Source organism: Platichthys flesus, chromosome 1, assembly GCF_949316205.1.
Source record: "Platichthys flesus chromosome 1, fPlaFle2.1, whole genome shotgun sequence".
NCBI lineage: Eukaryota > Metazoa > Chordata > Actinopteri > Pleuronectiformes > Pleuronectidae > Platichthys > Platichthys flesus.
Genome location: NC_084945.1, coordinates 6,678,100 through 6,701,334, shown reverse-complemented (window position 1 = coordinate 6,701,334; position 23,235 = coordinate 6,678,100). Strand labels below are relative to the sequence as shown.

General features: G+C 42.5%; 2 protein-coding genes across 10 annotated transcripts; both read right to left on the bottom strand.

The window, feature by feature from the left end:
* Positions 1-271: 271 nt before the first annotated feature.
* On the bottom strand, positions 272-16,783 carry secisbp2l (SECIS binding protein 2-like). 8 transcript variants are annotated; one of them, XM_062407233.1, is made up of 19 exons: positions 16,515-16,783; positions 14,496-14,633; positions 12,562-12,782; positions 10,819-11,146; positions 10,543-10,702; positions 9,777-10,000; positions 9,044-9,068; positions 8,777-8,892; positions 8,100-8,210; positions 7,891-8,001; positions 7,224-7,391; positions 6,883-7,024; positions 6,500-6,675; positions 6,263-6,395; positions 6,009-6,171; positions 4,994-5,214; positions 4,478-4,656; positions 3,948-4,167; positions 272-3,601 (listed from the first exon to the last, which is right to left on the bottom strand). In XM_062407233.1, the coding sequence occupies exons 3-19, from the start codon at positions 12,708-12,710 to the stop codon at positions 2,970-2,972; spliced, it is 3,258 nt and encodes a 1,085-aa protein (XP_062263217.1). In that variant the 5' UTR covers positions 12,711-12,782; positions 14,496-14,633; positions 16,515-16,783; the 3' UTR covers positions 272-2,969. The 8 variants fall into 8 exon arrangements, with proteins under 8 accessions (XP_062263217.1, XP_062262827.1, XP_062263065.1 ...); XM_062406843.1 differs by lacking the exon at positions 14,496-14,633; XM_062407081.1 differs by lacking the exon at positions 14,496-14,633 and having other exon boundaries at positions 4,502-4,656.
* Positions 16,784-16,965: 182 nt separating this feature from the next.
* Positions 16,966-22,388, bottom strand: cops2 (COP9 signalosome subunit 2). Of its 2 annotated transcripts, none has more exons than XM_062406721.1 (13): positions 22,229-22,388; positions 21,717-21,830; positions 21,538-21,615; positions 21,333-21,458; positions 21,160-21,249; positions 20,985-21,062; positions 20,676-20,850; positions 20,409-20,587; positions 20,170-20,222; positions 19,431-19,528; positions 19,249-19,331; positions 18,743-18,801; positions 16,966-17,565 (listed from the first exon to the last, which is right to left on the bottom strand). In XM_062406721.1, exons 1-13 carry the CDS (start codon positions 22,280-22,282, stop codon positions 17,421-17,423), a joined length of 1,332 nt encoding a protein of 443 aa, XP_062262705.1. In that variant the 5' UTR covers positions 22,283-22,388; the 3' UTR covers positions 16,966-17,420. The 2 variants fall into 2 exon arrangements, with proteins under 2 accessions (XP_062262705.1, XP_062262622.1); XM_062406638.1 differs by having other exon boundaries at positions 21,333-21,469; positions 21,540-21,615.
* Positions 22,389-23,235: the final 847 nt, after the last annotated feature.

The window sequence follows — 23,235 nt, the reverse complement described above, 5'->3', positions numbered from 1 at the left end:
TCTAGTTTTGTCAATAAAATCCTAGAAAACATATTTATGCCATTACATTTTCTTGGAGCTCAGTGTGATTTGATCTAATTAATAAATCTAATATTATTTACTCAAAAAGGTCCAAAACAGAAAATAGTCAATTTTACTCTCATAGACAAACAAACAACTTCAAACCCTCACATTGAAATGAGACAAACTACTTTTGGTGCTTCAGTGAAAACTAATTTCTGTACATAATGAAACTCCCGGAGGAACAAAGCATGAGGCAACAATCCAATAATGTACTTAAACAGACATTTTAATGATGTTAATCACCTGTTCATATAGATTAAGAGCGATAACAGGATTATGGGAAACAGCCTCTAACAATGATGCTAGTGATGTACAGTCTGAAGGAGACGGCCTTAAATATCCATATAAAGACGAGGAACACGCTGAAAAAAGTACTTCATCGAACCGTTTTTTTGTTGTCTTTTTTTGTTGTTCACATTAGTTACAAGACCTTAAACCAGTACTATATTTACATAGTGCAAAATACACACTTGCTGTCAATTAACATACTTCAAACACTGTGATGGAAGTCATGGCAACAAAAAGCCTACACACAGCGTACCTTGAATCAAACCAGAAATACTTTCATCAGTAAGACATTCAGGACACGGTCATCTCCTATCTCAGGCTTCACATTGCATACAGCCCGACACACTGCATATACACGGCGCACCATCATAGACAGGCTGAGATCTCACCATGATTCACTGTCAAATACCTTTTTTAATCAAATTGGATTCCAACTGTTAAAATGTTCTAAATATCAAATGGCTTTAAGAACAGGACGACTGTCATTTTTTTTTGTTTTTTTTTTGTTGATACAATGCAAAATCAAAGTCTCTTTTGTACACTTGTATTTACAAGGGTTTATGGTTAGCATGTGCATGACTGTGGGCGGACTGGTTTGACTCTGACCCGGAGGAGAGAGCGTCTCAGCTCTGGTGATGAAACTTTAAACTGGCGGTTGCAGTCGGGACTGAGCTCTACAAGGATTCACTTCAAACCAAACAAGTCGGATGTTTTTTTCTTTACAGGCTTGGGAACTTGTAAACTTTATTAAGACGAGTAAACACAAGCTAGTCCTTTAGGTTAATTTGATTTAAGTGTTTGTTTGTTTTGCCCAGTTCTTTAAATATTGCTGTTAATGACTCCAGTGAGTAACTTAAATACAAACTGCATACTTTAACTTAAAAGGATCATTTTGTCCCTTAAGGGTCGCAGGAGGAGCCATTCCCATCCGACACTGAGCAGGAGGCAGCGTACACCAACATGCAAACCCCACACAGAGAGGTCGGAATGGGCAGAACCTTCTCACTGTGAGGCGACAGTGCTCAACACTAAACTTGCCACCAGTGATGAATCAGGTGAGGTTGGTGAGAGACAGCTAGAGAGCTCCGCCCCAATCAGAGAACAAACACCACCATGGAGAAGAGGAGGAGCATTTTCTTTTTTTATGAAGCACAGGCAGCACATGAGAACTGAGGTCAATCCCAGTCCGAGGACACAAACCCCAAACAGCTTCACAAATCAATGACACACCATTACACACCGCAGTAGAACCACCGAGACGAGGTTATATACACACAAAAGCTTGTTTCGCTTCTTGGAAGTTACGTCATTTGAATCATCTGAATACAGAACGGAAAACAAATTAATTTGAATGTTAAAAAAAGGAAAACACTCTCAGAAGACTGATGGGTGGGAGTGGTTTGGTAGAAAGACAGAACCCCTGACACTGTAATGTTCTGCGAGGAAAAATAAAAACCAACCAAGCAGAGATACGAGCTACATCCATACGACAACGTTTAGGAAGGAAAATGTTGTTTCAAGCTAAAACGATCTCTGTCCACAAAAAGCCTTTTGGCTCTAGAAGCAGTTTGAATCCCTGTTCATACTAACATGCCTGCAAACGCACATCACGTCACCACTCACACACACTGGGCACGCACCAGCCAGAGTAATCAGGAATTTAGGACGTTGTCAAATGAAGACTGTAACTTCACAACAGCTGTTAGCAAACACAACAGTTAATATGTAATTCATTAGCCATGTTGTGGTTCTACACTGATAATCAAGGCTAATGCCGCTTTTTTCTTCTAGAAGTGGGTCAGGTCATGTGACGGGAGCCCGACGAATTAGCAAAAGTTACGTCGTGGCTGGAAAGAGCCAATCAGCAAGCGGTCTATGTCATTGTTTCCCCTCAAATGCCGGAGCAGTGTGGATGTCAGGTGGATCTGTAGCAGGGATGAGTTTCAAACCAAAATGTAGTGATATGGATGTAGCGTGGGAAATGCACGTCTCTCCTGCCCTCGGTGATGTAAGAAAAACTCATGTTATTTACATAAATAAAACTAATAAACACAGCAAAAGAATTGCAAACTACATGTGTCTGTAAACACATACACACACACGCATCCATGCACACACACACTAATACTTGCAGAGCTGTAAACCTTCCTGGGCTCTGTGTAAAGTAAGATGGGAGCGGAGAGGTTCCAACCTTCCTTCTCTGTGAGCTACTGACAGCAACATTTCTTTAAGCGCTCACCACTTGCTCCCAGAAAAGTCCTCGGCTCTCAAAGAGTTCAGTTAAAGAGGAGGAGAATCAAAAGCTTCCCTCTGATTTCAAGTGTAGCAGGTTGTGGGCAGAATATATGTCACTACTATCCTTCATAATGTGTTGGCTGTTGGCTGGTCTGCGAGCCTGTGTGTCTGTAGGTTGGTCGGTCGGTTCCTCGGACACGTTAAATGCGTGTGAGTGTTGGTCAGTTGGTTGGATACCTGAGATTATGTCTAGTGTCAGGGGTTAGAGACAAAGGAGAGAAGCTGCTGGTTGCTGTGAAGAGGGATGGGTGAGAGCCAGAGGACAGAGTGGATGACTGTATGTAAGAAAAGAGGGAGGAAGAGGAGGAGGAGGATAAGTGGTTTCAGCCAGTGACTTTCTTAGCCTCCACTTGCTCTTGGTCCTCCTCCGACGTCGTCTCTGTGATGTCTGCTGAGTCGAGGTCCTCCTCATCCTCACTCTGCCCTCTCTCCTCCTCCTCCTCCTCCTCCTCCTCATCTTCCTCCTCCTCGTCCTCTGTGCTTTCCTGGCTCTTTCCCAGCTGCAGGTTTTCCAGGGTCTTTGACACCCAGGATTCGATGCGGCTGCTGAGGGTGGGCACCTCCACAGAAATAGGTTCAGGGGTGTAGTCCTCTTCCTCCTCTTCCTCTTCCTCTGCCTCTTCCAGCATCCCGGGGACGAGGGTGGATGTGGTGGAGGTGATGGAGGAGTTCAGCGGACCCCTGCAGCTTCCATCCAACGAGCCCGTTTCTGTGCTCTGCTGTGAGGCCAGCTCCAGCCGATCATCCACCCGCACCTCATCCTTCTCACCGCTACCCTGCGTCATAGGCCCTGCCCTGGACTGGGGAGCGGTGGAGGCCAACGGAGCTGTGATGGTGGGGGCTGCCAGCGGCTCACTCTCCTTCTGGGCGACTGTGGGAGGTGCAGGGCGACTCTGCTCAGCCTCATCAGGCTCCGGAGCATCTGCAGTCTCCACAATACTCCTCCAGTTGGTCTCTGGTGAAATTAATACATTTGTTAGGCTCAATTTTCTTATCTCAGCTAAATTACAGTCAGGGGTCGAAGCAAAGGACATTAATACAGATAAAGTTGCTAGTTACTTCTCAGGCAAAGGTTTTGTATAAAATAAATGACAAAATCTAGTACAGATTAAAACTAAACCAGAGGTCCCAACAAGACACTATCTGGTATCTGGTTTAGTTTTAAGACACACAATCCAATGCTTACACTTTTTATTAAGTAAATAATTGGATGAATTCTGATTAAGGATACCCCTTAATATAATAATATATAGAACTATGATAAAGATGAAAAGCAGAGAGACAGAAATGAGGGATCTTACCATACTCCTTCTCATTGACTTCTGAGATGGGCTCGGAGAAGATGGAGCAGAAGGAGATTGCAGAAGCAGCAGAGTGGTTACGGGAGTGCCCCATGTGGTGAGGGACTTTCTTGTCGTTTTTCAGCGCCTCCTCGGCCTGCTCTTGCTCCAGAGCGGACACCATGTCCTTATAGGCTTTCCTGGCTTCTTCTGTCAGAGACACCAAACGGTTGAAGAGACCCTGAAGGAGGTGGAGGGATTTGATCGAGTTACAAAGAGGCACAAATAAAAAATTAAAAAACGGAAAACTGTAAAAGTCTAATGTTTTACTAAAGTGAAAATGTCAATGTCACAGAAAGAAAACAACCTCCTTGGTGTAGTTAATAAATAAGAAACACAAGCTGCTCTAAGGTCCCTATGTCTCTACAGCTCTATATTGTATGTGATATGTAGACATATCTTTATATCATCAGACAGATGTACAGGTGAGTGATTAGGTGGGTGGGTGGGTGGGTGAGTGGATGGATAGAAGCAATTTATAACAACTTTACTTTTATTGGCTGGCAGTGAGTTACCTCGGCTCCCGAATAGTTGAAAATGCCGACCACACTGACAGGCACAAGTTTGTTGACACAGCGACCGAGAGCTTTTCTGCCCAGGGCAAAAACAAATGGGATCTCCTGCTCCCGAGCCATGGCAATCACATTGTACAAGGCTTCGTCCAAACCACCTGAAACACAGGAAATAATTAGTATTACTCAAATAAATCAAATTCAAGAAAACCAATGTACAAAAAGGAAAGCAGGGGAATGACTGACAGTGAGTGAAATCCTGCTGCTTTGGATATTTCTAAAATGGGATAGAGGGCTGCAGAACCTGGCATCTATTAATGTGTGACTGATGAGGCTGGAATGCTGAACAAGCTGCTGCGACTCGCTCAAAAGTCAAAGGAGGCTGGCGATTTAGGTGAAACTGCTCTGCAGCTTTAAACATGTTCAAAGCACAGTGAGACAATCTGATCAATAATATGAAGCTGGTGCAAAAGACGGGTTTGTGACATTCTTCACCTTTGGCCTGGATCTTTTCACAGTTTGGAGAGATGATGACACATTTAATCTTCTGCAGCTTCATGTGCTTGGTGACCTCTCTGAGACCCATGACCAGGCGGCGTTTGGACTTGGCCTTGGTGGGATCGTTCTGGTAGATTCGCTCCTGGAAGCGAACCAGCTCCTGTAACAGCATCGTCACGCTCTCGTCGATCTCCTTACTCAGAACCTGGTTACAGTACCTGTGGAGAAAATAAGACGTGAGGACACAGGACAATAAATCATGGAGGTATTCAAAATATGTTGTGAAAGACGGCCACAGTGTAAGTGATTAATTGGGAAACACTGAGCGTAATGTGTAGTGGTCGCTCCCATAATCGTGATTTGGGGATTCTCATCTTCAATAAGTTTTGAATTTTGAGAGTGTGGGCTCATCAAAAGAAGCCAGTGAGAACGTTTCTAAAGCTTCATAGACCAAACAAGTAATACAATCACCATTATGGTTGTTGACTTCCTTAAAATTACTTTCCCTGCATGTTGACACCAGAAAACTTTGTTCTACAAATTTGTTGTAGTAAATAAAATATCTTTCACAAGGTTGACAGAGTGGTCTGAGGAAAGAGCATCAGGCTGGTCAGAGCTGAGGGGCGGCGTTTGGCTACTGAGGCTTTTTGGAGGTTTTAAATGCAAAATCCGTTCGAGAGGGGTGGGCTGGGACAAAAGGCCGACAGCAGAGGACACACACGGACAAAGCTGTGTTTGTGACCACTGGCATACATTTTTGCTGAGAAGGGACAGTGTGCTAGGCATCCTTGTCGTCTGCGACAATTCTTTATTGTACAGTTCCGCCCTAAAAAAAACCAGTTAACTTTCAGTGTACGCTACCCACAGCCATGGCTCTGTGAGTTTTGAGTGGGACAAATATTTGCTTCTCAAACCCTTTTTTTGTCACCACATTCTGCATTTTTCAGAGTTTCTAATACCAGGGATTCCTACGAAAGGTCTTTCCTGTTGTGGGATAAGAGTGTGAACTTACTCTCTGAAACGTCGGCTGTGGATCTTGGTGATCGCGTTGGAAGCCATGGGACTCCCGATCCCAGAGCTGGCAGGAGAACCCTGGGACACCGGAGTGATGCTGTACGGAGAGTTCTGGCTGGCTGGGGAAAGGGACGCATCACTGGGCACACTCAGACCATTCTCTGTAGGAGAAACAACAGACAAAAAGTAATTAGAAACTAATAAAATAATAATATATAGTTTCGAAGTGTCTTGATAGTGAATCGGCCTCACCTTCTTGGGAGGCAGGCTCTTGTGTAAGATCATCAGTAAAACGTATACACTCATCTCCATGTTCCTCCTGGCCTGAGGACTCTTGTTCCACACTAGTCTTCCCTTTCTTCCCTTCACGCTCCTTTAAGATGATCTAGAAAAAAGAATTACAATACAGAAGGTAAAAAAACAAGGCTTCTTAAAAAGCATCATTCTCCCACCTCTCCTAAATCTATAACGTCAACTGAAATCCCCAACCTTCTTCAGGGCTGTTGGTCGTTTGACTTTGGGAATCTCCCTCTCCTTCCCCCTCTTGATGCGGGGTGCAGTGGAATCCAGGGCATTATGTGGGGCAGAGTACGGCTGCTGATGACCCTTCAACATGGATGGCACGTTGATCAAGCCTGAGCTGTGGAATGGAGTGGTTGTTCCAACTGGAGGAAAGGATGACGAAGTTAGCAGAGTGTGCCTGGGGCCATGTTTACAGAGGTTCATCTTTTAGCCGATAATTGGGGCTATTTCAAGTCACAGTTACCTTAACAGACAGTGCATCCCTTTATTGTAAATTTATGCAGGGATATAGTTTTTTTTTATGTTTTTTATTTCATGCCACTAGTTAATGTCTGATAGTCTATAAATACCTGTAAAAGACAGGGGTTTAGTGTTGGTGATTTGTTTGGCCTTCACAGCCTGCTGATGTTTCTCCAAAGCTGCCAGCATGTCTCCCAGGTCCAGCTCAACAGAGGTTTTACTCTTCTTCCCGGCTGCTTTGGTGAATGCCTCCTGCCAGGCGAGGAAAGAATTGACAGAACATGTTCACTACCTTGAAACAGTCAAATACAAGTGGAGATCGATTCACAGGCCAAGACGGACGGAGCGGAACAAGGAACAAGGCACAGAAATGCATCAGCAGGTCGAAAGAGTCAAACTGTTATGTGTGAACCCGACCCTCATGACCAGCAGACATAGTACAGGTAAATACCTGTAATTTCTTCTGTTCCATGCTGATTTCAGAGTACTCCTGTGCAGTGGCCAGGGCAGCAGCCAGAGCCTTCTTCCTCTGGCTCTTGGCCCTCTTGGGAACAGACGTGGTGATGGGGATTGGTGTTTGCACAATGTTGATCGGAGAGTTTTCTGGTAGGTTATCCAGCTGTGATGCATGTAGAGACACAAGCGAGTGTTTAGTATGGGTCTAAAGGTCCCAAATGTCAATGATTAGACTTCCCTGTCTGATATTAACATCCCATCCACATTGATCACAATATGCCAGGGGCACCACACCTTGCTATTAATTTCAAAAAGGCCCCATTTGCAGTAACAGTGAAGTTACCAAGAGGAGCAGTCAACACAAGTACTGTCAGTGCCAGCAGCTAATGCTAGTTTCCAAGCTTCTAGTGGTTTAAAACAAAATAGTTACTCAAGCTTTTTGCCGCTTTATTTACATTCTAACCCATTTCTTGTTTAATACAGTAGTCTGGAGACAACTGCTCAGACCGAGCAACTCTTTTTTTTTTCACAAATAGTTTTGAAAAAATATCGCTATTGAAATTCATGACTTGGAATCGAAACCTACATTTTGGTATCGTGACAACACTACTCTGCAAATAGTAATTATACTGAGAACTTTTTCATGAGGCACTTTCTCTTACCAGGTTTTTGGGCAGTTTGGGTTGCGTGTGTATCTGGGCTGGGGCCGCTTCGGGTTTGGTGCTACGTCTGACAGCTCCTCCAGAAGGAAGATCTGGAAACTCATCTTCATCCTGACAAAGTAGATAACATTATGTACGAGAACCTAACATAAACCTCTGATGTTAACAGCGAGTCATTGAAATGAAATTCACAAGAAACCTTCGCTGACCTCAAAGTAGAGGGGCTCTGGAGTGAGCTCAGTGCCAGTGGCCGCTGCTGGCTGCAGTCTTTGTTCTGACTGGTTGGGTGGCAAACGCCCTGGATAACCACTGTGGAAATCCTGAAAGGCAGAGAAAAGAGGAGTCAGACAGGATTCTGCTATTCAACAACCTCTGTGTATTTTTATGTAACTGAAGTATGAACTGAATATGTTTTTTTAAGTGTTGATGGATGCTCAAACTTCAGGGATGTGAGACTGGATATTAGTCTGAAATATTTGAACTTCACATGCCACCTAAACAACACTATGCTAATGATTAATGCTAAATATACTGTATGATTAGCATTTATAAAATCTTCAGGGTTGTCAGAGATAATCACAAGAATCATAATTTTGGCAATCAAAATATGCTAATATGGCACATCATGTTTTTGAAGTCAAAACCACAATAGGAAAAAGTCTGACTGTTAAACTTCAGTGCCTTCTTGTTCACTTTTCTATTTATTCTTTTGACACTATTGTCTTCAGTTGTAACTAAACTGCTGTATATTTGTTGTCTTAGTGTGTTTTTTTGTTTCTTAAACCCATTATCATCATTTGGACTCTGTTCCCCACAGTTGAATGGGGACTTGCTCTGTGACTTTCAGTCTTTTACTCAGTGTCTACTCCAGTGGGATCGACTTTACCTGTGAGAAGTTTCTCTGTTCAGGATTCTTCCTCTGCTCCGCTCTGTGAAACTGGCCGTTCCTGTCCCCCCAGGACTTTGGCGTCGCCTGTGAGGCTACATTCACCCAGGTATCTGCTACCAGATAAAAAGAACAACAGCGACTCTCAGGTAAAAGAAAAATGAATCTGTAAGTCATTAGATACAGGGGGCATTATAACAATGGCTATGAAAGCATGATGTGAGGATATGAGGAATGGAAAGATTGGAACACCTTGTTCAAACTTACATGTCATAACACCAGCCTCTACTCCCTATAAGACACACAAAGGGTTTAGATGAGTTAATACATCTTGTGTATGTTAAACATGTCAGTAACAATATGAAGGCAAAGCTAGTTTAAGGATTAAGTCTTGTGTGTTGTGGTATGTCCTAGTTTTTCTGCCAGGTGAAAATGACATCAAGCATCATTACTTCAGAACCTGTTATGAAGTTGGGTATTATAGAGACAAATGCTCAGGCTGTGACTCAAGTGAAATTAAATTTAGAAACACACACAGATATAATCTAGGGTAAGTCCACCTATCATACAAATCCATGACTACTTGCTTTGTAGAGAGCAAAGAAACATCATAGCAGAAGCTTTGTTTAAATTTCCAAATATGTGTATGACGTCTAAATTATAAATAGATTTTTTGCAAATAAGTGACGTGGAAGTGAGCAAAAGGAATTGATTTAAATTGATCTTTTAACTAGTGTCCACATATTTAGTTTTTGTCTAAAATACATTGTATAACTGAGGCTATAGTTCCTGTTCATTGTACTTGCTACTTCCTGACTTGATATCTGTCCAACTATTCTTATTTTGTGCTTCACATATTTACTGTGAATTTTTAGCGTTGCTCCAAACCAGAATGAAAACACTTCTGTTCTGAAGCATAATTAATTTACAGGAGTATTAGGTAAAAACAATTTCTTCAAAATGTGTTGGATCTGGGGCTGATGGTTAGTAGCTCACATACCGAAGGTGCTGCTGCATGCTCTGCTGGTCGTTGTGTTACCCCTGCGGCCTGGTTGTGTTTAGGGCTACAGTATCCGCTGTCACTGTCTATATCTGCCTCACAGGTGCCCTGCTCGTTGAAGTTTTCAGCTGGATGGGACGCCCGTCTTCTCTTTGTTCGGTTCTTCCAAAGCAGAGGACTGGCTCGCTCAGCAGCACATCGCCCTGACACCTCACCTGGGAAATCTGAGGGCAAGGGAGGAGAAACTAGAACTGAAGTCAACTCGTTGCACGGTGTGACAGAGTGGAATAATAATTAACATGCAAGTAAGTTCAAAATAATTATACTTGCTGGAGATTAATCCACAGAGACTCACTGAACACAGACTTTGACCTGGAGTTAACTGTATGATGTTTTTCATGTGACATTAAATCATAAATACCAAAGCTATTTACACAGGCTCTGGTTTCTCGGCAGCAGAGATGACACAGATTACATCATGAGCTGCACATGTCAATCCTTCTGACTGGAAACTCTGCATTCCAGGTCTTTCATGAACTTAAGCACAGGCATCATCAACCTGTAAGACCGGTGACTGCTCTAGGCTGCATTGTGCTTTGCTGGTAGGAATAATTAATTGTTGAAAGGTAAAGCTGCAAGATGAATGTTTGGCGCCTGAACTTCCTTTGAGCTGCAGGACTCAAGAAAAACACTGAACCTGGCAATAAACTTTTCTGTTAAAAAGCTTTGATTTACCCTACAAGGAGGCACTTAAATGTGTATTTACTTGTTGCCACAGTATTTTTACCGGTCTGCTGTGCTGCATCAACCAGCATGACGATCTTGGTTCTACCATCGGGCCCCAAGGTGCACACCTCCTTCTGCACGGCTACATTCCTCGTTGGAGGCCGACGACCTCTTGCAGCCTGGCACACACCCAACTGTTGCTACAGGGGAGAAAAAAGAGGCAGGGTTACTGACGACATATTGTGAGGATGAGAAGAAACAATTGTCCTATGACGTTCATGTGACAGTGTCACGATAAGGCTTGGACCTTCTGTACCTTTGGGAGAATGCTAGATCTGACCATGCCTCTCCCCCTCTGGCTGGCCATCCCATATGCTGGTCCCAGAGTTAGTGGCCTTTCCCCGACATCTGCTGAGACTGGGTTGATTACTCCAGTTTGCACAGGACCCGTGTAGGTGCCAGGGAAGGGCTGATAGAAGCCCATGACAGGTGGGCAGGGAGCCTGCATAATCTGATAGTAAGCATACTCGTTGGATACAGGAGGCTGGGGGGAGGACAAGATGGGGTAGGCCAGGTACGGTCCACCAGGGGAAGGGTTAGGCTGCTGCCAGCGCAGCTCCCCTCCATTATACATCGGATGTTGCCTGTGAAACAGCAGAGTTTTAAAGTTAATTTCCTCAAATATTTCTTGAAGACTGTGCTTTGAAAATGCTGACTGTATGAAATTTAATAATTGGAGGAAGCTGGGCGATTGAGAAGCCGTCCAAGTCAAATCCAAAGTGTCCTCCCATAAAACATTGACCTTATCTGTCCTCCAGTAAATCAGGACATGAAGACTGTGACGTTCTGGGTGAAAGAACCCACACGTGTTAAATGCGTCATCATGGTGACTGCCAAAACACCAAAGAAGATGTGGAATTATGAGCCTTCCAAGACAAATGGACATAATAAATAAAAGACATGTCATTTTCACACAGTCATTGTTATGAAAAGGCCAATCTGGAGCAGCATTCAAGCTCAGAAACATTCTCAACAGGATGAGTTTCAAAGGCGAGAAGGAATGTGCATGGATAAAGTTAATGTTAGGTATGGCCCTTAAAAAATGTAATTGTTCTTAATTGGAAAAAGTTAAAATTAACACACAAGACTGAACAAAACTATAAAGTTGAGGTTGTGATAAAGGTCATATTGTTTTAATACATAACTACAGTATTAAGCTGTCAATTGTTATACATTACTGTAAGTCTGCACTATATGCCTGTATTATGTGAGACAGGAAGAGATTCAATATACACTCTGTCAATTCAGACTTTGTATTGACAAATACCCAATTGACAAAGTTCAAAGGTTTCTGAAACTTTGTGTTACTTAATCAAAACAATTTTCAGATTGTTTCCTTCTAAACCAACACAACAATAACGCGGGGGAGACTTTTTTTGTGCGCCACAAAATAAGATTAAAGTTTATTTAGGAAGACAGAGGCCGTGCCCGTGATGTGTGTAATGGTTGGTGAGTGTGGGAGTGTCGAGTAGTATGGAGCAAGCTCTCGATAAGGATCCAGAAGATATTTTCACAGCCGGCTTACTATAGTGGGTTATTTCCTTGCATTCAAATTGTGGGGAAGGAAACAAAGGAGCGGATGTGTGCAGGATATAGCAGATCACTCTGGACAAAGAAAGAGCCACTGGAAACACAAAATGGGCTTCCGTGTAAACTCTGGAACTCTGGGGAGGTTTCCATTCATAATTAAGCAGTCTTAAACAACAGAGCAATCTAATGGCTTTCACTCAGTACACTGTTTAAAGGCTGTTATCGTGATCTCTTTAGTGGAGCACAACATCAAGGACAAGGCGTTCTCTTCTTCTTATTATAGTACAAAGAGTTATGCTGAAAATAGATCGAGAAGAGAGACGGTGTTCTTGGGCAGTTCAAAATGGGGGCACCAGACTTCCCACAATTCCACAGGGAATGACTATATTTTTGCATTGTCCATTCCAACATTATCTTTAACCAGAGCGAGAGTGCCGTGCCCCCCCCCCCCCCGATAGAGAAACAGTACCTGTTGGCTTGGTTCTCCTGGACAAAAGGGTAGCAGGTGATGAGGTAGCTTGGTATGGGAGTGGTTTCCACCCCTCCACTACTTCCTCCTCCTCCTCCACCGATACCTCCGCTCCCTCCTCCACCACCGGCCTCTCCAGAAAGACTCATGCTGACCAGGGTTCCTTCAAGACCTTTCTTCTGTGGGATGAATGGTTCCACTTCGGCTGAAAGCTTCACATCCTGCAAAGATCCAAATGAACCGCCATTAGGATCACACCATGAGCGACGGCAAGGAGCACAGAACATCCATCCATTGGCTACACTGCTTATCTGTTGAGGGTCGAGGGGAGGCTGGAGCCAATCTCAGCTGACATTATGAGAGTAGGAGCACAGACCTATCTGTCAAACTGCTGATATAAAGTTGCCCAAGTAAATCACAACACTCTCTGCTTCCTTTTTTTGCCTTCTCCATATCTTTATCGATGTGAGACAACACTTGATAGTATTGAATTAATCTTATTGGCATTCCTGATCTAACAAATGGGACAGTTGTAGGGTGTTTTAGTTTGGGTTGTAAAATAGGTAAGTTTGTCAGATAGGCCTTAAAATCAAAATAGGTCTAAGACAAAACTTTCCAACATCAGCTCTCAAAAACACAGAAAACTACAACAGCCTGACACAATCTTTCTGAGCCCAAGAATGTTGAGGGTCCTGAATGTCTGACAGGGACAGAAAGAGCTGTGCAGCCTCTCACTTATTTAGGACAATGCATTTCCTCATTCTGTTCCAGTTTGTTCACAGTCTGCCTACAACTGGTTTAAGCGTCTAGTGACATAACTGACAAGTACAGTTGGGCAGTACAAGTACTGCCCAAGGATGTAAGTTAAGTACACAACAAGTCAAAGAACGACTTTCGCAACTGAAACAGCTTCATTTTAATATGTTAACATGAGACTCTGTACCTCAAAGCCAAAAAGGAAAGATTGCTAATTTTATATATGGTCAAATCTGCTAAATTGTAGCTGCACTGAAAACTAGTGATGTAACAGGTGAAAGTAGATGTAGAATTAAAGATTTAGTTTGAGGCTTTAATTATTCTGTTTTTAAGTGCCACAACAAGGGACTAATAACAGGCTCAGACGTGTTATGGAAGCAAAAACTGTTTCATCAAATGAAGGACTTAGCAGAGATGGAAGACCCTGACATCTAACATCTAGTGTTTAAACTGCTCCCATCCATAACTCTGGATGAGGATATGCAGAAAATGCCAAGAGTCTTCAAATTAAATTGAATCAACACTAGTGACCGATTAGAGCAAAACATATATCTCTTTCTGAAGCCCTTATAAAGAGTTGAAGGTATCAGGGGAATCAAAAAATATCAAATCAAAAAATCATTAAAGCAATTCAGTCAAAAAGCCAAAGGCGCAATAATGACTTCATTAAGTCAGTGTGCACAGACGTGTGGTCTTCTTCTGGTCAGTCTAGTTTTATGCTTGTCAAGATTTATAGGTTGATCATATCAAGCCAACACTCAGACTGTTGTTGAAAACAAATGATAGAGTAGAGAGAAAGGTCAAAGATTAGAGATCAGGTTTTGGATGGATTGATGACACAGTTAAGTATATATAGAAATGAGACATCCTAAATTTTCTCGCTTTATAGGGATTATCAAAGAGTTGATCATTTCATAAAACTTCAAAAAATTGAAGCATTTTTGCCATGCCCGAAAATAACACAACTTTCTTGTTTTGTTTTGTTAACAGTCTTTTAACACTGCTATCCGTCTAGAAGCTACTTTCACACCTCTCAGTGATCCTCACTTAACATGATGTTGACACTGGTCTACCCCGAGATAGCAGCTCTGTGCGAGAGGTCCCATTCAAGATAATCTACTATTCTGCAGAGGATGAGGAGAGGTGACAGGGTTTAGAGTACAAAGACGCCCCCTCACTTCTGAAACAGTGGTCGGGATGCATGAATAGAGGAACAGTGCGGCCAGTGGATGTCAGACAGACAGCTATTGTTTTCCACTGCTACTGACTGTGGGTGGATCCCTCAGTTTTCCTTAGGTGATCTATAGGAATCCATCCTACCAAAAAAAAAAAAAAAAAGTCATGGAATCTGTTTTGCCAGTTCACTACAAAATAAAATACAAATATAAATACAGTTTTTTTTATAAGTACAATAGATTAATAACAGATGCTTGGACTGATATGACCAGAGGGATTTAACGCCACAGCGGTTGGTCTGAACCTGTACGATGGCAAAGTATGGCTGATAGGCTGTTGTTATAGGATTATGTTTGAGAGGATAAAGTAGGGACAGTGCTAAAGGATAAGCTAATTACATACCAAGCCGCAGCATGGAGGCGACGTGCACAGTCGCACACTAATGGTGAATCTTGAATTGTGAACGGAGAAATCTGACTAATTAGAGAACTAGAGTTCTGAAGAAAGAGGTTGAGTGCGGTCCAAGGACGAATCTCTTGATTCAACCATGAGTCTCTGTGCATCTCTGTGTCGGTGAGAATAGCTGCGATTGTGAAAAAGACAATGAGGTCAGAACCCAGATGTGCATCCGCTGGGGATGACAGAACTCGGGGGGATGGATGTTCAACTGGGGGCTACTGATCTCACAAGCCTCTGTTTGTCCATGCGTTTTCACACCAGTTGCTTTCCACGTACCACCACCATACACTTGTGCCTCTGTACAAGAGCAGCAGGCTGGCTGTATACGTACAGGAGCATGCAGATGCAGTTTATTAGGAACACCTACTACCAAATAAATTACTGCAGTCTGATCCAACAGTCCTGCAATGACTCCTACCTCCAGGCTGTGAGGTTTGGTTTGAGAGGAGTTGGCACAAATTCAGGATAATTTATGAGGAAGTAGTTTTAAATGCTGTTGCTTTTGGGCAAACTAGGATTGTCTCCAGCTCCCTCGAAGGATAAGGAGCGTAGATAATGCAATAGATAGATGTTGAAAAAGCTTCAGTTGTATAAATATGGAGGACAAAAGACAATAATTATAAAATAATAAAACACAGATGACCTAATAATCTTCATGCAGCAGAACTGTTTTTGTTGGCTTCAACTGCATGTAGATACTAATCTGCAATCTGGGAGTAGACAACACATGTTTTGATGCAGCCTGTCCTGTGTGTAGACTCATCGATTTAACATGTTGCTGGACACAAACCGAGCACAGGCAAAACTTCCTGCATGGCGAGCAGCGTCGCAGGAATGTCATACATGCAGAAGAACCAGACATTCCTCCCGTGTCGGTCATGAAACCTCTCCGCCCCATCGACACCTCTTCTCCGGCTACACATTCCTGCTGTGATTGAAACCTCTTGGTGGAATCTCCCTGTCTCTCTCCCCGGGCCGGTTTTTTCCATACGGTCACATTCAAACACAAAAAAGCTGAACACACGAGCTGCGCCGTGAACATGACAGCTGGGCTGCTTAGCTCCAGCTAGCTAGCAAGCACGAAAGCTAGCTGGAGGGAAGCTAACGTTTACACGCAGACTCGCTTTTAAAGGGTTTAACTCGCGTGAATGTTGTCATGAAATTACACTTGTCTTTATTTTTTTAAGAAGAGGATAAACACACGTGCAACGTAACCAATGGAAATAAATCCATTGTCCGTTTTTTGTATTTCACACTGAGCTGCGGGTACCGTTAGCTGTTTCAATGTTAGCTCGCTAGCCCAATGGAATAACAGTGTCGCTGCTCCCTGTTGTGCTACATAACCCCAAACTAGCTTATTTAAATGTAATGTACGCAACACGGCTGGTTGTAGAGTCAACACCAGAGAAGTTGTTATATTAATTACGTGCACGACAAAAGGAGAATTGGGCCTCGGCGGCTTATAACTAACGTTACCTTCCCTCTTCCCCCCACCCCACACCCACCACAAGCTAACATGTTAGCTAACAGAAAAGAAAAATGATGTTAAAATAAACTCTCACCTTGTTGTCACTCGCGTCCATGTCAGTCAGCCTCGCCGCCGCGAACCTTCATCGGCCACAGGGTGGACGTCAGGAGCTGGGTCGCTTTAACTTCTCCATCGTCGACAGAAACGATAATAAGGGCGATGGTGCTGCTGGTGCTGCTGGTGGTGATCACCGGGGGCTCGAGGGTCGGTCTCCCCCTGCAAACTGCTGCTGTTGCTGCTGCGTCAGCTGGCGGATCTCGGACCAGCCTGTGGTCGCGGAGCAAACTGCTGTCACTGTGGAAATGGGAGTCACCTGGAACGGAAGCCGCTCAAGCCCAGAAAGCGTTGTTGTGGGTGTGTGTGCGTGCGTTTGTTTTTATTGGCTTCAGAAATATGCATGAGCGTCATGCGTGTGGCTGTAAAACATCACAGGGACACAGGGACTCGAGTCAAAGCGAAAGAAAAATGTCTCTGCGGCTCGTTCATCAGTTAAAAACAGTTTTTATTCAACTCCACGTTCATCCCGTCACACAGTCCAAAGGCAGCTGAATCCTTTTTAGTGCTGAGAAGAAATCTGTTTATTACCAACAGTATACATTAAATACTGTGTACACGTTTTCATACACATTCTGGACTCTTTTAATGTTTTTTTTAAGTATTTTTTTTAATTTTTGTACAGAACTGAAACATTTTTGTGTGTTGCACATGGATCTGCCAATCGGGAAACATGAAAAAACAAAAATAAGTGTCGGTGATTTCCTCTCATCGGGACAAAACAACACACGTCTGGTGGTTCTCAAGTCTCCTTCGACTCGTTGGCATTTTTAAACCTGTGCTGTGTGTCTTGTCTCAGAGGGGTTTACTGGAAGAAGCACAGTAGCATACGTTATGGATGTATTCAAACATGCCATTTTTCCTCGTCTCCGGGCTGTACAGGCCATCATGTGAGCTTGCTAACGATGGCTTGGTTCAGAGAGTTCAGCTGATTTGTCCATTTGTCTAAAGCTGTGTAGCGAGCCCCCCCTCTCTTCTGGTAGTCCAGTTCTAGTAGCTGGTTAACTTGGTCAATGCGGCCGTGGATTGTGCTGAGGGAGAGAAGAACAGAGAGTGAGCAGCAGGGCCACACATGTTGAATTGGAATATTAGATTAAATCAAAAGTGCATTGTTAAGCTTCCTGTATTTACACAGAAAAGGTTTTCGGACATGAACTCGGAAACTCAAAAAAAAAAAAAAAAAAAATGTCTACAATAATAAGGTCTTGATTTTCTCTGGAGTTTCACTTTTCCACATGAAGCAGCAGGAGACTCACTGGTCTGACATGTTCACAACTGGAAAATTCCCAGTGTTTTCAGGTGTGTGTGGGTGTGTGTGTGTGGGGGGGGGCAGCATGCAGGACATGACATGTCAATGCCTCTGCAGAGATTAGTGTTTTGTTTACATCAACACGTGTCAACCCATATTCCCTCAAAGCTCTTAATTCTTGTTGTCTTTTCATGTTGACATGATCGTCTTCTATGTTTATGTTTTTTGTTTTTTTTTCATCCACAGATGTTACTATTTTGTTTTCTTTCAGTTCTCCGTCCATCACATGTTAGAAACATCATCAAGGTCCCAACTCGCTCACGGTGAATCTTCCACATTATTTCTTGTTGTATTCTCAATTTCAGGAGATTATGCAGAGACCAGGGCACATCTGAAAGCAGCTAAAATCTGATCTGGCTGCTTACTGTAATGTGAGACAATGCATAAATAAAAACAACAACATTTCTTCAGGTAGCAGTAAGACTGTACAACCAGAACTACACACTGTAGAAGCACCGGCAGACGGCTGCACTTTTAACTCGGGTTTAACCCACTTGACTGCATCATTCATTTCTGTCTTTGCAAATCAATGGCCTAGGTGCACATTGCATGACCATTGTCCTCCCACCTCGCTCCCCAGCTGACCTGCGCTCACTTTGCACTAGGCAGAGGTTCTTGGGACCTGTGTAGTGCTTAGCAATGAGTGGTAATAATGAAAACACAATCCCTTCATCATCGCATAGCATTATGGCCAAATGTAAAACTGATGAGGTAAATATTTCTCTAAACAGTTTCAGTACTTATGAAGTGAGAGTGATCTGCTGCTTTCCCTTGCAAGACATTTTTCTCACTACCGTCTGGACAAAATGATTCCTGCTATGAGGAAATAAAACTCTTTACAGGAAGGAGGTTATTAAATCTCTTAGACTTCTCAGCAATAACGTGAGAGAGAAACTTACTTATCCAAGATACACTGGACCAGCAAACTCTCCACATCACACACGTCAATGTTCAGCTCCTGAAACACAACAACAAATCAGACTCATCCTCAAATGTGTAAAGAAATAGATCAACTAGTCTTATTTAATATTAAAGAAGTTCAACACACTGCCAATCCTGAGGTAAACATTGTGCTAACAAAAGACCCATGGAGAAATTAAACCATGTCATTTTGTTAAGTAATAAATAAATGTGTTGAAAAAAGCGTTTTCAAGATCATCTGCCTATGCCTGATTTATTATCATAAATATCTCTGCATTATTTTTAGAGAAATTCACAAAAATCTCAACAAAAAAAACACCAAATCTCAATGTTACACAAATTGAAGAAAACTAAATCTGGCTCCACAATGTGCAATGGCCTCAAGTGCAAATATTGTCTAATTATAATCAAAGAGAATGTGATCAAAGAGTGAAGACAACATAAGGTCACTGTGCAGGACATATTTTTGATGATGGAGACTTACCTTAGAAATGAAAGGGATGTGTATTCTTGTGTAGGGTTTGATGAGTTTGATAAGTACTTGAGTTCTAATGTTCCTCAGGAGCTCTGCAACACAACATCGCACAATCAGCAACACTCTAAAAAGAGAGCACTTTTTCAACATATGTATTGAAGAGGTGGACTGAGGTCCCGGTCGCCACTCACCCTCTATGTGCTCTCTAATGAAGGGGTCGTCCATTATGTTACTGTGATTTGTTTTCAAAATTTTCTCAAATTCAGTAATGTCATTGTTCTGGTAGGCGCTGGAAAGGAAAAACAGACAGTGTTGTTATAGTCTGTACATTGTGATCCGCGAGCCACAGAACAACTCTCATCCAAACACATCATTGTATGCATACACTATTCTTATCACAGTTTTGGGTGTGGATTCCTGGCTATTAAATGACTAGGAAGGCAATATAAGGTCCGTACATCTGCACAGAAGCAAGCTGTTAAACTAGGAGACAATCTGGACAAAGGGAATGAGAAGTCCAGATGAAACACTGACCAAAGGCTTTAAAGTCAATAATCTATTTCAGAGAGAGAACATATCTATTCAAAACACAAAAGGAGCAGTTTTCATTGTTTGCATTGTGGGTCCATTTGTATGATTTCACCAAGGAACAATAACATGAGGCTCCTCATCTGGATTCAAGATTCAAGATTTGTATTATCAAATGCAGAACAATAACATTAAGCAGTCGCTGGCAGTGAAATGCTTGAGTCACAGACTTTCTTCTAGCAATGCAATAAAATTAGAAAAAATATAATGATAATAGTATTATAATAATAGTCGGTTGTGATATGAAGATGCACAGTCAATGCAGAGTATGAAATGTTACAACACATAGAAGAGAATAATTGTGTTACGAACAAATGCCATCTCACCAAACTGCATGCTTACCTTACTAAGTTTGTCATTGCTAGGATCTCTGGGTCGTTTTTGTATGGCTTGGCCTTTGAGGAAAAAAAGAACAGGGAAACAATATAAATGGAACATAGAAAACTTCATATACATTCAGCAGTTCATTAATTTATCCAAATTGCAGGCTGCACAAACTTATGAGGCAACTAGTCGTCTTTTCTCTTGTTTCATATTCTTGTAGATCATGCAAAAGTAAACATGTAAAACAAACTTTATACCTCTTGAGAGTCAAATGGGTTTATTCCTGACTTCATCAGCATGTTGGCTAAGACCAGGTACTTCAGGCATGTTGTCCTTCGTGGGCTTCCGGACTCATCGTAGTTTTTAAAGGCCTCAAAGAAGTCTGTGTGAGCTTTCTCAAACTCCCCCTCCCTCAGGTGCATCTTCCCACCACACTCTGTTTGGGAGCGAACAAGAACAGGTCGTTCAGCAAACAGCCACAACAGTGACTATCACAACACAAAGCTACACGTACACTATTGTACCTCTGATAACTCCCATGATGAGCGGGTGAGGAATGGCAGATTTGATGTGAAGTGACTGCTCATACAGGGCTTTCAATTTCTTGTTGTTTTTCTGTGCTGTGTACATCTGGATCTCCAGAGCGTAGATCTCCAACAGCTGTGTGCCTTTCTTCAGATCATCCTCCCCATCATCTGTCTGCATGTCATATAAAAACAGAGCAATCACCTATTAGATAATGAGGAATTCAAAATAGCAATTATTCATATCAAGTTAAATCAAGACGTTATTGCATGTTCAATAAAAAAAAATTGTAATAATGACCCAATTACCTGACATGACTGATGAAGTTGCCTAAGGATCTTCTGCAGTTTCCCATACTCTTCCCTCTCCAAGTACAGCTTCCCCAACTACAGGGGGGAATGAAAAACAGCATTTCTCAGCACATGTTTTCCTGGGAAATGATGATGTGAGATCAACTGGAACCAGTGAAGAACCTGTGTGTACCTTTGTGTTCGTTTTAAACCACAGTCTGTCATTTTTTGCATCTTTCAAAGCCTCAAGTGTGGTTTCATAGAACTCCTGTAGCAAGTCCATCTGGCAACATGGGAAACACAATTAAGCATTTCAAATAATTGATTCTCCAAGTATCTTGGTTTTACTCGGTCTCATGTTTATACCTGTTTAGAGGTAGAGATATAGTCCAGGATGGAGTTGATAGACTTCTCCGAGTAGTTCCTGGTGACGGCACTTCTGATGTACGTAAGCAGCTGCTTGTACCGGTTCATCATCTCTGGGAAGTTGGTCTGCAGGGTCAAGATACACGGGAAAACAATCACTCATCACATAGTCATTCACTTCAACAGCACATGTTGCGTGGCATACCAGCTTGAAGTTGATCTTGATCATCTGCTTCAACGCTTTGAATCCCCATTCTCCTTTCTCTCCCTCCAGCTCCAACACCTGAGCAGGGCACGAGATCGAGAGTTGTCAACACAAGTCCCATCAGACACACACACACAGTGACAGACAACATGTTGTGTTAGGCAGCACCAGCACCCCACCTTCTGGAAGCTGCTGAGCGCTGCTTTGGGATCATCCTCCTTCAGGGCTTTCGAGTTGTAGTACTGGTTCTCGAGGTCCACGTTTGGCTCCGAGTTGCTGTCCTCTGAGTATTCCTGTTGTTGGAGCACATGCACGTTCGTGAATAACACACACCAGTAACTCTTAGCTAGCTAACACACCGCTAATCGTGTCAAACAGTCTTTCTATCCACTACCAGGGCGTGTTAACCAGCTTGTTGTTGTTGACTGGACAGTGACACATAAACGGCTAATAGCACAAACACTAAAATAGCTTCCCGGCTCGGTTGTTGTTTATTAACAGTAGCCAGGTAGCCTAGCGGCGATAGCCAACTGCCGTTAGCCCGCTAGGAGGCTAACGACAGTCATCCGCCCTCAGCTTAATAATAGCCGACAAGCTAACTAGCTAAACAGCTAGCCCCAGCCCGCACTGTGCAGTTAGCGCCCAGCGAAACACAAACATGGAGGCTTCGTTTCAATTCGGTCTCAAATACCAGGTCGTAGTCCTCCTCATCGTCGCACATGAAATCGTCTTCCATGTCGGACATGTCGGCGATGTAGCTGATCCGGCGGCGGAGACAGACGCTGGCCCCGGCCTGTGCTGTGTTTGGCAGCGGCGGTGAGAGGACGGTGTGTCAGGCAGGGCTCACAGGAGCAGGAGCCGCTTCACGTCCATAGATGGCGCTGTTGGATCGTCTCAGATAATAAGAAGCGAAATTCTTCTTTAAAAGAGGATTCACCAGCTGCAGTGATGTGGATGTGGAAGAGTGAGGTTTCTATAATATAACTTTTATATAAGTTTTTCTGGATGTAGAAGTGTGATGTTTCTATAATGTTACTTTTAGATAAGTTTACCTGGATGTAAAGGAATGATGTTCTATAATATAACTTTTATATAAGTTTACCTGGATGTAGAAGTGTGATGTTTCTATAATATCACTTTTATATAAGTTTACCTGGATGTAGAAGTGTTATCTTTCTATAATATAACTTTTATATAAGTTTTTCTGGATGTAGAAGTGTGATGTTTCTATAATATCACTTTTATATAAGTTTACCTGGATGTAGAAGTGTGATGTTTCTATAATATCACTTTTATATAAGTTTACATGTATATAGAGGAGTGGTTTTTCTATAATATAACTTTTATATAGGTTTAACTGGATGTAAAGGAATGATGTTTCTATAATATAACTTTTACATAAGTTTACCTGGATGTAGAAGAGGGATGTTTCTATAATTTAACTTTTGTACAAGTTTACCTGGGTGAAGAAGTGTGATGTTTCTATAAAATGTCATATATAATATAACAATTTAGTATGTTACGTTACAAGTAAGAAGTGAAAGTTGTCCCTATTGTTTAAGCATTTGCGTCAAATCCATCAAGTGATCATTACTGTATAATATATATTATTTTCTGAAAACTATTGATATATTGATAAGATCACTCTCACGATGCAGATAGTAAAGGTGTGGAGAGTTTTAATGACTTCACTGGGTG